The 14,980-nt window shown below is 45.1% G+C and overlaps 1 protein-coding gene across 2 annotated transcripts in view; it reads left to right on the forward strand.

The window, feature by feature from the left end:
- The window catches only part of TTYH3 (tweety family member 3), a 73,929-nt gene that overhangs the window by 51,661 nt on the left and 7,288 nt on the right, over positions 1–14,980 (forward strand). The window contains exons 8-14 of one of the 2 annotated variants that reach the window (XM_088174307.1): positions 3,751–3,806; positions 5,096–5,188; positions 5,305–5,397; positions 6,078–6,214; positions 8,063–8,239; positions 9,133–9,208; positions 11,255–11,356. In XM_088174307.1, coding sequence (XP_088030433.1) covers positions 3,751–3,806; positions 5,096–5,188; positions 5,305–5,397; positions 6,078–6,214; positions 8,063–8,239; positions 9,133–9,208; positions 11,255–11,335 — 713 coding nt within the window. In that variant the 3' untranslated portion in view covers positions 11,336–11,356. The remainder of the gene's footprint in view (positions 1–3,750; positions 3,807–5,095; positions 5,189–5,304; positions 5,398–6,077; positions 6,215–8,062; positions 8,240–9,132; positions 9,209–11,254; positions 11,357–14,980) is intronic. The other variant, XM_014870405.2, reaches the window with a different exon arrangement.

Genomic DNA, 14,980 nt, shown 5'->3' on the forward strand with positions numbered 1-14,980 from the left:
ATTATTTTTAGTTGCTGTTGTTACCTACAGTGTTTTTTAAGGTTCTCTATGCTCTGACATTCAGACTGGGACTGAGTCATTGATATTTGCAATGTGTTTTTGCTGCTGCTGGTTGTAGTATTCACAGAAAAATAATTGAGTTGAATATTAGGCAACTAGAAAGTTAATATTCTTGTTTATGTATTAATTGCTGTTTTCAACTCTAAATGGAATTAATGAAGCTGAGAATAATCTGATTAAGTGCATTATTACTGTCATGTTTTTAGCTAGAGAAGAGATGTTCTTGTTTTGCAGATAAAATGCACTGCATTAAAAAAAATGATGGGGGAGAAAAGGGAGGCAAAGAACTTTAATGCAGGTTTCTGGGAGAAGGAAATACTCTAAATAATTTTGCAGAAGAGGCTGATGTATGTGCCTAACTCACCCTGTATTCATTAAGTGAGATAAAGCCAATGGAATTGAACAGTGCCTGTATAATCAGCTCCTGCTGCTACTAAAAAGACTTGGTGCAGCCAAGATGTTTATTTTCAAAGCAGGAGGCCATCTTCTAGTCCCATTCTTTTTCACTGATATTATGTTATTATCAAATGACTTGTTGCATAAAATTAAATAAAAAAGCACAATCTGTCTAAACAACAGGAAGAGCTCTCTCCAGATTCTCTTACCAGAAATCTGCATGGGGAACAGCCACTCTCTTCATCCATTCAGAGGGAGCTGTGAACCTCAGGGGATGGATAATGGAGCCTTTTAGCTGTGGTCCAGCCGAGCTGGTCAGGCTGGATGCTGAGGCTGAGCTGCTCAGATACAAGCAGGAAGAATTCTTGTCATGCCCAGCCTCTTAACTGGCCTCCCACTGATGGAATCTCATCTTAGAAATCCAGAACTGAGGCAGCCAAAGGACTGACACCATCACCACCTCTGCTTCCTCTCTAGAAGTAAGATCAGGACAACACCTCAGGTGGGGCAGTGGTGTCTGCACAGTTATTACCTGAGCTCAGAGTACACTGCAGGTCAGAGTTTGCCCAAAGAAGTGCTCTTGAGAATCCTGCTGAGCTGATGTTGGCATTGAGAGGCTGTTTTCCTGCCTGGTGTTGTTGGATTACTGATTAGCAGAAAGCTTTGAGTGGAGGGCAAATGGGACAGTTACAAGCTCTTTGCTTTTACCAATACAAGCATAGGATCTATCAAAGAAATTAAATATTATGCAGACACCTCCCTTTGCTGTCAGACTGGTGCCTTGGAGAAACAAAACCCCTGCTGGAGAGCATTACCTGGGCAAGAAACTCCAGCCATAAGAGCTTCCTTCCTTTGACACCACAGATGCTTTCTCTGATGATTGAGCCCACAGAGACAGCCTCATCTGGGTGCATAGGTAAAATGAGCACTGCTAAGAGAATGTTCAATTAGAGATGAAGAGCTGGGAAAAGCTGTTCTAGGTGTGAGGATTTTTTTTTTTTGGAGCTAGGATCTTTTTTCTCATTGCTCTCTACAGACCTCACTGCCTTTTGGCAGGTGCATAATACCATTTTTGCATTTTGGCTGGGCTTTGAAGTGAGTAGTAGGTCTCCATGGTTGCAGGAGCAGTAAGTAGTTCTACCAGCTGAAGCTGTCTTTAGTAGGAAGCTCTACTTTCCTTTCTAGGAAAAACAGACTGCAAAAATAAAGCATTTTAGGTAGTTCCCTTCCTTGCCTTCTGCTCCCACAATGCCTGTGCACAAGAGTGAGTTTGCTGCTTTGTCAGGAGGATTGCTGCTAGCAACAGCAGGCATGGGCAGCTGCAGATGTGACCCTGCCTAACCTTTCTGCTATGAACTAGATTGCCTAAAGGCCAGCTTCAAAAATCAGATCAACCTTTAGGAATTTTCCTTGAGAGGAAAATGCACCAGAAAGATAATTATAGAAAGAAATTGCCTGGAGCTGTTAGCAAAGTGCAGAGGATGGATTAGTGCAGCTGTTTTCTGGTCAGAAATATGAGATTTGGTGATGTACAAAATGGTCTCCACCAGGTTTAAAACAGGTGAAGGTGCCTCCTGCTCCTTCCCCTTTTCCTGGTGGCATGGAGGCAGGGGACATGGTCCTGTTAATTTCCAGGCTTTGCAGTACAGGATCACCTGAAGGCAGCTTCACTGCGTGTTGTAGCCATAGATTTAAAGCACCAAAGCTCGGTTTCAGTGCAGGGGAAGGCTGCTCCTGATGGCTGTGCCATTTTGGGAAGCATGTTTTATGCAGAGTGTCACACTTGTCAGCAGCAAAACCAGTGCTACCACAGTGAATTCTTGTTGATCCTGCCTTCCAGGGTGAAGCAAGGCAAGCACTTATTTCACTGCACTGCTTTTTGCTTCACTTGTAACCAGCAATCTTTATCCTGAGCTTACAAGCTGCAAACTATGATATCAGGAACTCTCATCTCTAATCTGCCCACCAGGGACGATCCAGAAGGCCCTCAAGAAACATTTCTAGAGCTCTGCATTAGCACTATGTCATGCAACTTATTGCACTTAAAAACGTGATGTAAACTTGATACCACTGTGGGAGCTTCAGAGAAACTGTTAGTGGTTTGTTGCTTTAAAATAAATAGGTGACAAGATCACAGCTCCTTTGGGTCACCATGTGTGATGCTGTGCTGCTCTCTCAGTGCAGGTGTGTTTTAATCCATTTTCACACAGCCATTGTGTGTGATTTATGAGCCAGGGAGGAGCAGCCCTTTCCTTGGCTCAGTACTTGTGGACAATCACTTCTGTGGTCTGCCCAAAGTGAGGCACAAAGCAGTTCTTGCTGCCCTCCTGTCTGCCCAGAATTTGCTAATTGCTGTTTAGAGGCTTGGCTGGGAAGATGTAAGTCAAGCCAGAGAAAGAGTCGGTGGGAGGGAGATGGAGCAGCTGGCAGGAGCTGCCCCAGAGTAGGCTGATGAATTATAAATAACAGCTGTCAGGTTGCATTGCCAGCACACAGGGGCTGACAGGCTGTGTTGGAGCACTCGGTCTCCAGCGTGCTGCCTTGCCGAAAGGTGCATTCAATATTTATGGCAAGTATGGCAGAGTCAGGATACAGCCAGGTCTGCTTCTTTCACAGCTCTGCTTGCTTCTGGTTGTGCCTTTCATTGATTTCTGAGTTGGGACTCACCAGAATAGCTGTGCAGCCTGGAATATGCATTACTGAAAGTCACAGACAGAAGATTAAAAAGAAAAGAGGAAAATATGCTGATGGAGGGAGGAGTGCAGAAGGTTTGTGTGTTTTAGGGCTTTTGTAGTCTTTACCATGCCAACATCACCCTGATTTTGCTGAGCTGGCATGCTCATATTCATCTGAAGAGGAACTGTAAATGTTTGAGGAATAATCTAAAGGTATTTGGATGATCTAGTCTTTCAGAGCTTCCTTCCTTGATAACGTTATTAAGGATGGCAGGGGAAAGCCTGGTATTTGTAATTTGTGTGTGCTGGCAGTTGATGCAGTGTTGTAGAGGGCTCATGAGGGCAGCAGGCTGGTTTGAATGAAGAGGAACACAGCTGTGTCTTCAAGCCTGGAAATAAATGATGTTGTTAGCAGAGCACAGTAACAGTCTCATCTGGAAGTTTATGTCTGTGTCTTCACTGTACTGTAGTTGAACTTGTCCTAGGCTGATGTGATGGATAGTGCCAACCTCTGAATAAAACTTTTTCTGTGTTCCACCTAACTTTAAATGGGGCAGGCCCACACTGCAAAGCTGGAATGTCACACCTGGCCTGACTTTCTGCTCTTGTGTCTTCACAGAGACTCTCCGCTATTACATGACCTGTAGTGCTGGGTACCCCAACCCTTTCCAGCAGGTGAGTGGAAGCACCCTGACCCTTCCAGCCCTGGTCTCCTCACCCTGCAGGGTGCAGGTTAGGTGCTCTTGGTGCCAGCATGCAGCCAGTACAGGGTGTTTGCTTTAGGGAGTGCTCTGGCTGTTGGTGGAGCTTTGGCAGCTGCTTCCCAGCTGTGCAGGAGGTGGCACTGTGGTTTGTGAGGAGTTCTTTCCAACTTCATCACGACCTGCTTCAGGTCCAGGACACCCCCTTAGAAGGGCTTATGGTAATGTGGTGAGAGCCATGGCTTTGTTGGTGATACCTCTATTTACAAGGCACTTGTCTGAAAAACAGTAATGTGGAGACACAGACCACAATTAATGCCAGGTTGGGAAACTCTGTAATTGCTGCTTTGAATCTCTTCTTGAAGGTTCTTTTGGGTTGAACAGTGATAACACTCCACTCCCAACATGCAGTTGCTTCTGTGGGTGAAGGAGTGTTTTTCACAGATGCCTCTTACAAACCTTTGAACAACCAAGGGGTTTATCCTGAAGTATGAATGTGAGTCATTATTCTTTTGTGTGGGGGCAGAAGAACAGCACCTGGGCCTATTCCAAACTTTGCTGTATGCATCAGAGGCCAGAACAGGCCCACACCACCCACCATTTGGCAGACACCAGCTGCTTCACCTTTTATATTTAGGATTTTTTTTTTTTTTAAATCTTGTCTTCCTCTGTTTTAAAGGGTGGGGTAAGAACACTTTAGGCTGTGGTTTGATGCACCTCTGCCATCTGTTGCATTTCTGGTTGCTCCATGTACTCCCTGACATGCTATTGCATGTGAAGTTCTCATGATGCTTTAAAGGGATGTGAAGGCTGCACCCTAATACAAACAACTTCTACTGTTAACATTATGTCTTTTTCATCCATTTGATTTAGTAAAAAATTCCAGCTGTGTTCCGTGGTGAGAACTTGAGTGCTTTGAGTCTTTTCTTTCTCCTTCCCTTCTGTCCTAGAGCCAGCCCCAGCTGTGTGTACATTTTTTGTGTATGTATTTTGTTCTTTGTTTGTGGGTTTGTGTTTTTTGGCTTTTTTTTTTTTTCTTTTGATTTTCCCTTCTCTTCTCTCTGTCTGTACTTCTTCCAGTTTGCTAAGTCAAACTTAACCCTACTGCAGCTGCACTCATGTCAGTTGGGACATCTTTAACTAGTACCATTCATACAGATGATGCTTCATTATTTGGGAAATAGGATTTCAGTCTTTTCCCAGGAGATCTGTTGGTCCACGTGGCCTGAACTGCTGAAACATTGCATGTTTTGTGTTGAGCAGAAGCTGTCAGGAAGTCACAAGGCTTTGGTAGAAATGCAGGATGATGTGTCAGAGCTCATGAGGTCAGCAAGCAAAGAGCACCCCACCTCCAAGGTAACTCTCCTCAAGTTTGCTCTCCCTGTTCTTTGTGGCTTCCCTCAACTTTGTACAGAACCCAGGATCAGCTCCTGCTGAGCATTCCCTTGCACTAACCACTGGTTTGTTTGCAGGAGTATCTTACTCGGATCCAGGAGGTTTTGAATTCAACAGAGATCAACTTGCAGCAGCTGACAGCTTTAGTAGACTGTCGGAGTCTGCACTTGGTGAGTTCCTGGTGACTGGGCTTCAGCTAACAAAGAACAAAGGGGGTGTAGAGTCTGTGTTAGTCTGGAGTTCCAAATCTCTGGTGGAAGTTTACAACAGCTTTTTGCTTATTGATTCTAGCAGAAAGGGAATGAGAATTTGGATCAAGTTAGCTTTGAGTTTAAAGATCAACATAGGAAGCTAGATAAAAAGCCTTCATAAATCTACAAGCTTCAGGTTTGGGGTTTTTTGTGTATAGCAAATAACTTGTTGCCTTTGCCATGGAGTGCAGTGCCTTAGAGCAGTGTAGCAGGGCCTTGCTGTTGTCCTCACTGCCTCTCTAAAGGCAGAGACACAGACAATTCATTCTTCTGTTCTTGGGCATAGGACATTGTGAGGGAGTTGAAAGGCTTAATGAAATATATTGTATCTTCAGTTGGGTGGATGTTTGCCTTGGCTGTTTATTTTTGCTCCTCTTAAAGTCTTACTGTGGGCGGTTGAAAATATTTCTATATCTAAATCCAAGCTGGTCTTTGTGAGGGGAAACAAGGGTTAGATCATTTATGAAAAACACTTGAGTCTCTGAAATTAAAATAGAAATATCCTCTAGAAAAGAGAGTGTAGTCTGGAGAAGGGTTTTGAGTTAAGAGCTCAGTGTTAACTCTGCAGTGATCAGAACTCTGCTCCTTTCCCTCTGCAGGATTACGTCCAGGCTCTGACAGGCTTCTGCTATGATGGAGTGGAAGGCCTCATCTACCTGGTTCTCTTCTCCTTTGTCACAGCCCTCATGTTCAGTTCCATTGTCTGCAGTGTCCCACACACTTGGCAGCAAAAGAGGTACAGAGAGGGTTTAGATCCTGTAGCATTGTAGAGCTCTTTCCCAGTGAAGACTGGCTGTTGGATTTGTGCCCACGAGCATATGGAGCACATTCCCACAGGATCCCAGGAGTGTGAGGGATGAGGCTTTATAAGCACAGGTCTAACAGAAAAAAAAAATGGTTGTATTTTGCTCTGGCTGTGGTTGATACTAACATCTGAACCTTATTGCACTGGAATACTCTGTGTGCAGGGTGTTCAGTTCACTGTAGGACTGTGAGTCAAGTCAGATGGATGATTATAGCTGTAATATAGAGGTAATGCTTGAACTATTGCTCTCTGTAAAATTCTTATTCTCTTACATTGTCTTGAGGCATTTGCTCTACTATGGGGAAGAGAATTGGAATAAGAAGCAGTTTACACTTGCCTTTGTAGCTTTGCTCATGCTGAGGTGACTGACTTGCATTTATAATGGAAAGCAGGAACTGTCTTGTTGTCAACAACATGGGCAGGTGAGACACTTGCAAATTGGAACTGGTATTAATGATGATACCCAGATTAATCAGTAAGTCTTCAGCAAACCTTTTCTTCACCTACTGGCAGCAACAACAGGCAGCTGTTAAAATGGCTTTGAGTTTTCTACTCTTGCAGAAGAGCAATAGACTGCAGCAAATTCTCTTCTGTGGTCCTGATTTTTGTGGTAAAATAGAGGGCCCTGAACAACAGCAGGAAGCCAGAGCCACAGAGAAGTGGCCTTAGGAAGTGTCAGAATAGCCTCTGAGAAAATGGCTGGTTCCTCACCTCCTGTGGGGAGGAGAAAGGTTTCCTCAGTGGCATCTCTTGTGCTGCCTTCTCGGTGGGCTGCTGCCTGCCCTGCCAACCCCAGCAGGCTCAGACTGCTGCTGTGGACTGAGGGGCTCCCTCTTGCATTCTGTGGAGCACCATTTCTCCCCCAGCCTCCCTCTGGGGAGTGGAGGATGTCACGGTTTATTGCCTGGAAGAGGCTGCAGGCTGCAATTCCTCGATCTTCAGTGCCACCGTGTGGTGCAGAAGCTGCAGGTGATGTCTGGGAGGTGCTAGTGATGTACATGCTGTCCTTTCACTAGCTTTAAGCACAGAATAAATATATTTCAGACCATGGTGCTCCACCCTCTAATCAGGGAGATGAAATATCAGTGTGTATTATATAGGAGGGGCAAGAGAATATTATGGGAAGGTGGAAGGAACCAGCTGGAAAACAGTTCTACTCTCCATTGGTTTAAAATCCTGGCATTTTTGAGAACATAAAGTTTTTAGACACAAATTTGGCAACTTAGTCTCTGTAAAGACTTCTGTGATTTTGCTAGAAGCTGAAGCTGACCCTTTGCAACCAGAATGGGAATTCAGAGAAGCCTACAGAGGCTTATCCTTAAGAGCTCTTTGGACGTGTCTACAAGAAATGGAAGGACGCAGATTGCAGTTTTGAAGGATGTTTCTGGGGGATGCACGGCACTACATCCCCATTGCCTCTTTTTTTTTTTTGTTGTCTGTGGGGTTTTCTAGTGCTGTATATTTTGGGATGTGTATCCATCCTTTGGTTGTACAGCTGGGCAGTTGCAGACCAGTGCTGTGTGCCCAGCCCTGAGAGAAGCCTGCAGGGAGGCTGGAGGGGATCACGCAGTGTGCACCTCCAGATGGGATCTGTGGGAGGTCTGAGTCACTGTGGTGTGGGCTGTGTTTCACACTGCCACCCCGAGGCATCCCAAATGGGTACAAACGTGGAGGTGTGGAAGATGACTGGGAGGTTCCTAGGATTACCATGGTTTCCTGCAAACCTCACATGTGGGGTCACTGTAGGGTTCTAGGAGGAACTTTTTCTCCTTCTTGCAGAGGCTCAGATGATGATGGGGAAGAAGAATCAGCTGCTCAAGGGAGTAGACAGACACATGATAATCTGTACAGAGTGCACATGCCCAGCCTCTACAGCTGTGGCAGTAGTTATGGCAGTGAGACCAGCATCCCAGCAGCTGCACACACAGTCAGCAATGCTCCCGTCACGGAGTACATGTGAGTATCCCCACACCAAGCTTCTCCACATTGCCTGCTCCTCGTTTCTGTTGGCTCAAGTGCTGCAAGGTTGGCACTTCTGGCCCAGTGGTAAAAAGCAGTGAAGGATTTTGTTTTCTGATTGGCATCAAATAGGAGAAGGGAATAGCTTGGAAGTGCTGCACTAGGAAGAGTTTTGTTAGACAGCATGCTCTAAAATGTGAACAGCTTTGTGGTCCAGGGCTCAGGAAAATGTCTAAGGAAAAGAAGTAGGAAAGTATTGTCTGGGCTTCTTATTACACAATGATTCTGATCTCCAGAAGACTTAATTCTTCAGACAGAGCAGTCTTGCCAGAAACCTCCCAAAAGACTGAGAGTCAACAAGAAACCTGTGGGCTCTCTCTTTCTATGGTATTTGCAGTCAGCTCTGACATCTGTTGCAGTTTGGAGGTGCGTAATCCAGGTGGGAACTTCAGAGCTTTCTCCAGAAGAGCCTAACCCTGATTATATTTGGACTATCATAAGGGCTCATCTTTTTTTGGGCTGCCACATCATTTTGTTTATCCCCTTAGGCGTTGTCCTCATTTTATCTCCAGTTCTGCCATTTGGCAGTTCTGATGCTGCAGGGAGGCAGATTTTCACAAGAACCTATTTTTAAATCACTTGATGTGATTCATTGTGGGCCCTTCTGAGTAAGAATGTAAAAATAGTGCTCCATCTGAGGAAAATTATGATAGTTCTATGCCCTTGTCTGAAAAAGGGGATCCACCTGGCCTGTAAGAAAAGCTTTGAAGGACACTGACCTGATACAGTAGTTCTGGGGGTGAGGATGCTCTGTCCTGTGTCCCCACTAGAGACCCTCCCCAGAGAAGCATGGCACGTGCCCCGTTACCATGTGTGTCTTCCTTTCCTAGGAGCCAGAATGCAAATTTCCAGAACCCCCGTTGCGAGAATACCCCGCTCATTGGCCGGGAGTCCCCACCTCCCTCAGTAAGTCTCTCTTTACTGCTCTTCTCTGCTTCAGCAACTTTGGGGAACACACATTTGCCACTCCTGTGTACACCCAAGGGAGCTGATTGTGCAGCCAAACACAGGATCTGGCCCATAAATGGCAGCAGCTTGAATAGACAAGCTATGTCTCACCTGCCATGGAGAGTAAAACCCTGCTATGCTGCTTTGGACATTGCACAAGAAAAGACTAAATAAAACTCCATCAATTAACACTGGTAATCCTATGGGCCCAGTCCTGCCACCACTGAAGTGCATGAGTACCTTGATGGGTGACTTCAGCAGGATGATTCACTTGCATGCAGTACTTGCTATTGTGCCATTGGTTCCTCAAGTTTAAAAAGAAACTTGTTCAAACTGTAAATTCAGAGTTATTGCTGAACCTCTCTCCTTAATCTGCCCTAAAGAGATGGTAGGATGAAACCTGTGTTATTTTTTTTGTTGAGGTTTTTTTTTTCAAATCTTTCTTTTACAACTGTTTTACTTTCTTTGAAATCTATTTTTGTATTTAATTTCCTATGGAGGAAAAAAAGAAACTTTCATGGAAGGTTTTGGTAATTGGAGTGGCCTGATAGCCATTTCTGTATGCTGGATAAAACATGGGCTGGTCTTCATGTCTGGGTAAGAACTAGATGAATCTTGCCCTCCCTTGCTGGATTCTGTAAGCCTCATTTACAGCAGAACCCGGAGAACATGCCATCCCAGTGCTCACTAATTTGGTGGTGTGATTACAGAGGATGAGTAGTAAAATGCCTAATGATCAGCCAGTCTTCAGTAATAGGTAAAGAAAATACACTCGTGGTGCCTGGTTCAAATTGATGGGAAGGGGAGGAAGAGGAGGTTGGTGGATGAAGGAGTAGGAATTGTGGTGGAAATGAGGGCATCACATTCATGCTTTCACTTCAAGAGCTCATCTTGCTGTAGAGGAAGTGGAAATGTGCAGAGTTGATCCTTGTCTCTGTCCTTGGCCAGACCTCTTCCACCCTTCCCAAAGAGGTTTCCTGACCCCTGGTGCTCTGGTCGTGAGCTCTGGTCACATTATCTGCTCTCAGCAGAATCCTGATGTGCTGCACTGCTGCTGTTTCCTGGGGCAGAAGGGCACTGTCCCTCTGGTACTGCCAGGGCACATGTTCCTTCAATGTCCTGCTTTCCCTTGCCCTACAGCTCTTCTGCTTCAGAGAAAGCATATTCCCTTCCACGGGGCTGCAGTGAGGCAAGGAGTTCCCTGGTCCTTCAGTAGCTGTTTGTGTTAATGCCCTGAGTGGGAATCTGAGCCCTGGGGTTTGGGAGTAGATAAAGGTTTTTTTCTTCAGAGTAACTTGAGTTGGGAGCCATCAGTGTGGGCTGTGGGGAAGTGCAGGGGCTGGGGAGGATGAGGGAGCAGCACTGCACCCGTAGAAAAGGGAGCTTCTCCCCAAATGAGAGGAAGAACTAGGCTGTAGGGTAAATGTGTTTCCTGGAGGGATGTAGTAGACAGGCAGTGGAGAGAAGAAAAATGCCATCTATTCTCATACTGGCAGGCAACAAGGAAAGGCTTTTCTGGGATTTTTGTATTTGCAGCTCTCCGTAGCAGGTGGCTGAGACCATACTGAGGCAGAAGAAATTGTAACTTTTCATAGCAAATTGTCTGTGGGAGGAAAGAGATGAGAAGGGAATACCAATGCACACATCTCTGCCTCTTTTTGGGAGGGAGGAGAGGGAGATAACCATCCAAGTAGGTTATGTCCAGTGGGTAGACAGAGCTGACCTATTCCATTTAGCTTTCTGTGAACAGATGGTGAAAACTAAGATGTGATGATCCTGCTGCATTGTTTGTCCGTTACTTTTCCTGGCTTTTTGTTCGTTTGTTTGTGTTTTTCCTTCTCTCATTCCTTCTGTTTTCTCCTTCTTGCCACAGGGATATTCCCTTAGGGTGATAGAGCCCACCTTGTTGCTGACACACACCACGGTTTCACTTGCTTGCACTGTGTTTTTCATGCACGTTGAGGCTGCACTCTCTTTTTCTCTCTCTTTCTTGCGTCATCACAGTTGTATTTGGCTGCCATGGACAGTAGCAGCCATATGAGCTGGCAGCTTAAGCCCTCGGACAGTGCACGGACATACTGGTAACAGCGCCCGCAAATGGAACAGGTACTGCAAAACAAGGTCCTTGCTCAACCCCTTCTCCACTCCCAACCGCTCCCTTCATCCCTGCACTCTTTATCCCAGGCCAGTGCCTTTTATTTCTTCACATCCCTTCCCTCTGCACCTCCCACCCCATTCCCTCCTGCCAAGGGTTAAAATGAAAAATCCGTTTTGGCTCTGGTGCAGACTCAAGGAGCAGTATCAACCTTCCAGAGGCTTCTGGTGCACGTTGTGAGGGGTTCCAGGTGCCCGTGCCTCACACAAGCTACCTCACAGCAGCTTTCAGCTTGGATTCCACACTTCAGAACAGCTTGAACAACAAGTGCTGACTGCTGCTCAAATGTAGAAATAAGCTTGCACTTCAAAAGCAGCATAGAAGTTCTGCCATCACAAGAAGCCATTCTCTAGAAGTAAAGAAAACCAATCTAGAAGCACTTCAGTCAGGAGTGTTTGTCTTAATTCAGCTTTTGGCTCTCCTTAAGCCCTACTGCTGTTCTGCTTGTCCTTAGTAGTCATAACACCCAAAACCATCAATACCAACCTGCCACAAGCTTTTAGCTTGTTGGTAGGATTTTCAATTTTAAACTGTCCTGAAGAGTTACTTAATTGCCTGTCAGATCTGTGTGCAGCTTTTCCTTTTATCCTTATGTTTAAGGTCAGAAAGGAGGATACTTTTTAAAAAAAGCTTCCCTAAGGGTCCAGCTGTAATCACTAAGATCTATTTCATTCTGTTTCAAAACCTTTTACTGTTTTGTTTGTTCTGTGTGTGTCCTAATCATCCCATCCATGCCCCACAGACTCTGTGAGCAGGGCCCTCCTAGTTCCATGTCACTGTCTGAATCCCTCATGGGCTGTAGTTACTGGTGTTCTCAGCCAATGTTTCCTCTCTCATGACAAAGCCACATGCCCACAGAAAGAGGAGGTGGTCTGCATTTTTGGGGGTTATTAGCTTGAGTAAATACAGGGTATGATTAGGGTTACTGGACCCCTCAGGTGGTGTGCAGGACAATTCCTTCAAGGGAGCTACAGCCACGCAGTGACAGCAAGGTGTTGGCTCCAGTGGGAACATGAGCCTGTTGCTTTTGGCTCCTGCAGTCATATCTTGCATTCTCTTCCCAGAAACACATGTCCATAAAGCTGCTGCTGTTCCTTCTTCTCTGCTTCTTCTTGTTGGCACTTTTCACAGCCTTGCACTGGGTTCCTTTCTGTTCTGTTGGTGCTTGGTCTGCATCCCTGCTGCCCCTTGCTGTCTGCCTGCCTGCCTGGGAAGGGTCTGGATGGGGTGTCCTGATGTCTCTGCCGTGGTGCATGAATGCAAACAGCCTTGTCTGGAAGCATGGTGCCAGCACCCTTGAAAGGCTCACAGCTTTCTCCAGTCTTAAGTCTTGCTAAGACTGCTCTTGGGCCTCAGCTTGTGGTGGGTTTTCTGCTTTGTTGTTCCTGTAGGTGGTATTGTAGCGATGTTGGATCTGTTCCATGAAATAAAATATTGGTGAGGGTGGGGAAATTCTGGGGCCTTCATTCTAGGCTTGAAATCCCTGGGCTGGAACATGACCTGATCCCAGTCTGCACTGTCTTCTGTTTATCTATGGTCCCACCCGAGCTTAATGTGGCTGTCTAAATGGCTATGGAAAAGGCACTGCATTCTTTCCAAGGCTTTAAAAACAAACAAAGCCAACAGAAGCTCTGTTCTTTTCACTTGAAAGACTTAAGTCCCTTTGAATTCAGAACCCACTGGCTGGAATTAGCTGTTTCCCTGCATCTTGTACCTCCCATACATAATAACACCAAACCCTCTGTGTTTACTGTGCTCTAGCTGTTTGAGATCAGCCTTTCAGAACTTGAATCCAGAAGCTTTGGTCTTTATTGCATTACCTGAACAGCTCTGGCAGGAAATCAAAGTCAGGGTAACTCAAGAGAAATTCACGTGGGTTTTTAACCACAAATAGTAAATGGTTTGTACTCAATCATAGCTTCATATGGTAAGTGATCTTTCAGCATAGCTTAGTTAGCTGTGAAGTACTCATGGATTTCACAGAAGTCAGTAGAACTTATGGCCTTTAAAACAAACTGATTATTCCCTTATTTTTTTGCAACCAATGATTCCTTTGTGCCCAGGCTATGTGTGTTAAGTGCCTAACCAGCATGTGCTGGCAAACCACACCTATGAAATTTTATACCTTCAGCAAGGCTGAATGTGAAGGAGAGGCTTTTATTTTCTTTGGAGAAATACAGAAATAAAGCTGTGTGCAATCAGCTGTGTTTGTCAGAGCTGGCTGGTAAGTGGCTGAGGCTGTGTTGAGTAACACAAGGGACCAGCAGGAATGGTAACAAGAACTCTTTCAGGTGCCCTTCTTGGGGAAGCTGACAGTGAGCTGGAGGTATGGGATGAAACTTGTCCTCTGTGCTGTTTTTGAAAGGGTAAATGAGGGTGTATAGGCACATGGGTACTTCCAGTGAGTGTGCTGGAAGAATGACTGAATTGTGTGTGTTCTTTAACCTTCTATGAAAGCTCCTCTTTAAAGGAAACTAAATGCAACTGTGAACCTGACAGCTGTGGGCCTCAGAGTGGAGTCCAAGACCTCCTTGGTCTGAATTGTGCTCAGGCTTTCTGTCTTTAAAACCACTTTTTAAAGGAGTTAAAGACATCGTGATTTTTTTTTTTTTTTAAGCAAGTGAAGATTTAATTATTTTAACTCTGGATGATATAGTTTGGTTTCATAGCCAAAGTGGCAAATGTCTGCTGATACATCTTAATCTGCTGGCCTGTCCAGACGTTGGGACCTGTGTGTTCCACAGCATCTTTCCTCTGCTTCCCAGCAGAGGATGCAGAGAAGGACTTGGAGGAAGGACTGCATGGTGTGGGGAAAGCACCTGGAGGGTGATGCTGTGACTGAGATGCAGAGCACACTGGTAGAGCTGTGCTGGTGAGAGGTGCACAGTCCAGTGTTGGCTCTCTGCTGCCAGGTTTCAGTCATACTTACCATGGTCACTAAAAATACACTTAAGGAAGGAGTAACTGGTTCAGTTGAACTGGGAAGAGGTACAATCCTGAGTTAAGGAGAGAACATCAGCCCTAACTCTGACTACTCTGAGTCTTGATTTGTTCCTTGTGGTGGATTTACAGGTAGGTTTGAATGTAAAATACTCTCTGCTTGACTCTCCAGATCTATGTTCCTGGTTACTTTGTTTTAGTGACACCTAAACAACTGGGAGGTCCTTTCTTTTTGGAGGAAGGAGGGAATGATTTTCAACTTCTCCTGCCATGATAGATGTATTTTGTACATCTTTGAAATGCAATTCATCAAGTGATCCTCTTTTATGTTTTAAAGAAAGCTTATGTTGCATGTTGTGTGCTGAACCTATATGACTTGTCCAGAAAGATGGACAATAGCCTTCCATTATATGAGATTTTTTTTTTCTAAATACTTCTTACAAAACTTTAGCACCTGGAAAAGTTCTCTGTTCATACTCATCTCCTATCACATGTCACTACAGAGAATGCAAATGGGACATGAGCACTCAAATGCCTTTTTCCTTCTAAGGCCCTCTTCTTAGCATGAGGCTGGGCTGGTAATTTCAGGATTGCACTACCTGAAATGTGCCCTACTTACTTTATGAGAAAGTTCT

This window comes from Sturnus vulgaris, chromosome 16 (genome assembly GCF_052056855.1).
Source record: "Sturnus vulgaris isolate bStuVul1 chromosome 16, bStuVul1.hap1, whole genome shotgun sequence".
Classification (NCBI taxonomy): Eukaryota; Metazoa; Chordata; class Aves; order Passeriformes; family Sturnidae; genus Sturnus; species Sturnus vulgaris.